Source organism: Durio zibethinus, chromosome 19, assembly GCF_047325235.1.
Source record: "Durio zibethinus cultivar Kanyao isolate XHJ-2024 chromosome 19, ASM4732523v1, whole genome shotgun sequence".
In the NCBI taxonomy this organism is placed as follows: Eukaryota; Viridiplantae; Streptophyta; class Magnoliopsida; order Malvales; family Malvaceae; genus Durio; species Durio zibethinus.
The window spans coordinates 626,664-630,131 of NC_143180.1; the positions used below are offsets into that span (position 1 = coordinate 626,664).

The window sequence follows — 3,468 nt, forward strand, 5'->3', positions numbered from 1 at the left end:
TTTCGTTCTTAGATCAAATTAATAATTAAAAAAATATGTAAAATTTTTTAAATTTTTATTGTACAAGTAAATTCCTAATCATATATATATATATATAAATTAATCATTCATAATCAACATATCTAGCTAGTTTATTAAGTATCTGCGTAGCTATTTTATCAAAAATTGTTCTCTACTGCATTAATTAGTATGTACTAGTACTGCTTAATATATTTGTTTTTAATAATGCATCTTAGATACTTGTGTTGCAGCACAGTAATTGCTGCGGCTCGATTCGGAAATACTTAAGAATGGAAAGTCAAATGAAATAGCTTAGTAGTACTAGTACTAGTACCATATGAGTCATGATTGTGTATACGTTTAGGTTTTAAGGTCTCAAAAGATGTAGCTAGCTAGTTGGGGAATTATGGTCGTTGTGACGAGCTAATTAAGAAATCAATGATCAGAATTAATAATGACTACATATGTTGTGCCGGAAATTGAGCAATAAAATAATTTAGTCACTCCTCTAGCAAAGCATTTGTGGATCTGATTGCATTGGCTTTGGCTAATGGCTAATGGCTAATGGCTAATGGCTAACGGTTAATGGCTGCACCATGTATCTAACTAAAAACAATTCTTTATTAGTAGTAATTTTGGATCCCTGATTCTTCAGTTTAACGAGGCAAAGAAAGCCAGGACTCCAACCAATGGTGCAACCGTGACAGTAGCGGGTTCTGCCATTTGGTAATTCGACCTTGAGTCGGTGTACTGATCATTTGCATCTGGGCCTCCTACCACGGCTCCATCCAACACATTGGGGTTGGGCTCGTTCTTGTTGAACCACTTATTCATACCATCTTGGAACGATACTGTTGTAGGGTCCAACTTGATTGATACCATGGTTGCTCCTCTGTGACGGACTTGGGTAGGATAGCTTGACCCAAATCCAACAATGTAGCTCATTTTCTTTGGGTTTGAACCCAAGATATAGTCCACGTACACTACATATAAACAGTATAAATTCAACCGCGTACTAACCTTCGGTAGGCAAAAGAAATTTTGAAAAAATAAACAAAAACCATACCTGATATCTTGCAAGATCAACAAGGTCAGAGGGCTCAAGGGCGCCTCCAGGACATTGGATGGAGGCCTTGGAATGAGAGAGATATTTTGAATAGACGATGGCAATAAATGCAGCCGTTGTGGTGTATTGGAGATTATTCCATGGTTGAAACCATAACAAACCCCCAGGTGATTTCATCACTTTGTTGTTGCCCTTTTGAGCGCAGGAACAAAAGAACTGCTCTGTCTGGCTCTTGAATTCAGCCATTCTTTCTGAATTAATGCCCGCATTGCCTTTCAACACTAGCTGCATTCGACTAGTCAGAGATTTTAAAGGTAATTCTCTTAGTTTCCTCCTATGTGCATGGAACTATCAGAGATTTTCTGTTTCCTTTTCGCATTAGATATCCTTTATTATTATATTTGATATTAACATCAAGAACAAATTCACCTTCTTTCACTATCTCGCCCTCATGGACGAAATTTTGATCAATGATTTTAGAACCAAACGAGGAATTAATTAAGAAAGGTGCGGAAGATTACGTACCTTGGCAGCCAAGACCTGTGCGCCAACATATTTGTCATCCCAGGAGAACTTGGTTCTGGTGCTCCCTGTATTTCCTGTTCCACTAAGAAAATCCAGGTATGATTGTTCATTGGTTGCACGATGAAGCCACGCCGCGGCCCACAAAAGTTCATCCTGCCATACATATAATCTTTGATTACCAAACTTATTCAGTAATGGCTTTGGTTAATTAATGTGTTTATTTATGCATTAAAATAACAAAATGAATTATATTTATTGCGTCATTTATTTGCATTAAATACGTCAGTAAACTCCTTTGCATTGACACTGGCATTGTTACCCCATAACCACTGCTGGAGTAGAATTTTCCTGCCACAGGGATGCTGCTTTGATATACACCTTGATAATTGCGGGCGAAATCAAAGAGCTAGATCGAACAAGTTAATCAGATATTAGTATTGACTGCAATTATGAACATTAATTTCTTATCATCAAATCCTTAAAATGATTCATTTTGCTTTTAATAAATGAGAAATTTATGGCCTTCAAAACTGTCCAATCCATGTCTATGACGTGAATATATAGATATAGGTACCCTACCAAAGAAACTGCGATATGACCAGGCACATGCTCTATGGCTAATTAGTTATTTTACTTGTTAGCTGAAAGATGAACTTCATATAAATTGTACAAACCTGTTTAGCATGTTCTAGAAGCTGGTTAGAGTACGAAGTGTCGCTGGCCCTAAAAGTAATGAATGCGGCAGCCAAAGCAGCAGCAGTTTCTGCTGCAAGATCAGACCCAGGGTGCTTGTCATCAATCTTAAAGCTGGTTCGCGGTGTGGTCATGTCCTCTGGTCTCATCCAACGGACATGGTCTGTGTCTCCATCACCCAATTCTCCATAAAGGACGTCTGGCTCTGGATGCGCTTTGAGCAAGTAATCTGTGCCCCATTTGATGGCACTCAATGCATTGGTTATGGCCTTCATGGCTGTAAGTTCCGAATTAAAATCAATGGCGCTCCAGGCAAGCATTGTTATGGTGAATGCCTTGGGAAATCCAAACTTCATATTGTCCCCCCCATCATAACATCCTCCCGTGAGATCAATCTAGTTATATACGTAAAGAAACTTATAGCAATAAGTAGGGAGGTTTAAAAAAGAAACATCATATTCAATATATATACCAGCAAAGAGCTAGGATATTCAGAAACGTGAAGATAGAGCTTACGTTGGCATCACTGCCATCATTAAGTGCAGAATCACCACGCCATTTAACTCGCTGGTTGGAAGGCAACTTTCCAGAGCGCTGAGCCTAGTAATACAACAAGGACTTGGTAAGTGCTGTTCCATAGTCTACTGAAACAGCCCCATAAAACAACAGAAATGTTGAGAAACAAACTAAACATAGGATGTTCCTGCTTTTGCAGGACATTATTAACTTGGAAGAGAATATCTCCAGAGAAAAGAGCGAATATAAATGCAATGATAATTTGATTTGAGTATTGGGGAATGGGACCTCTTCTTTATAGGCAAAGCTGATCAATAGGAGCAGCGGGCATTTATACACACACCCACACACACACACACACACTTGATTAATGCAGAATCCCAACAATCAATCTTGCATTGATTTGGCAAAAGGAAAATTTATTCTTCTTTAAATATTTGCTATTTATATTTTTACCGTTAGGTTACCCACCCTCTTGAGAAGGAATAAAAATCGGAATTCTTTTAATTTGAAGATATTGAAGAAGAATAATTATTGTTTGGCCTTGTGTTATATATGTCAAATGATTTAGTAAAATCCGAGGAGCAGTAGACTTCTGGGATTTGAGTTTCTGCACGAAGGGCCAATTATATCACTTAGGTTTAGTTTTATTTCATTTATAAAGGAAC

General features: G+C 37.8%; 1 protein-coding gene across 1 annotated transcript; it reads right to left on the bottom strand.

The window, feature by feature from the left end:
* Positions 1-651: 651 nt before the first annotated feature.
* Positions 652-3,076, bottom strand: LOC111309701 (endoglucanase 14-like). Its single transcript, XM_089749016.1, is given in 6 exon segments — positions 652-978; positions 1,067-1,351; positions 1,592-1,744; positions 1,911-1,997; positions 2,266-2,679; positions 2,801-3,076. Coding segments are annotated over 6 exon segments (1,470 nt in total). The 5' UTR covers positions 3,005-3,076.
* Between the last annotated feature and the right edge of the window lie 392 nt (positions 3,077-3,468).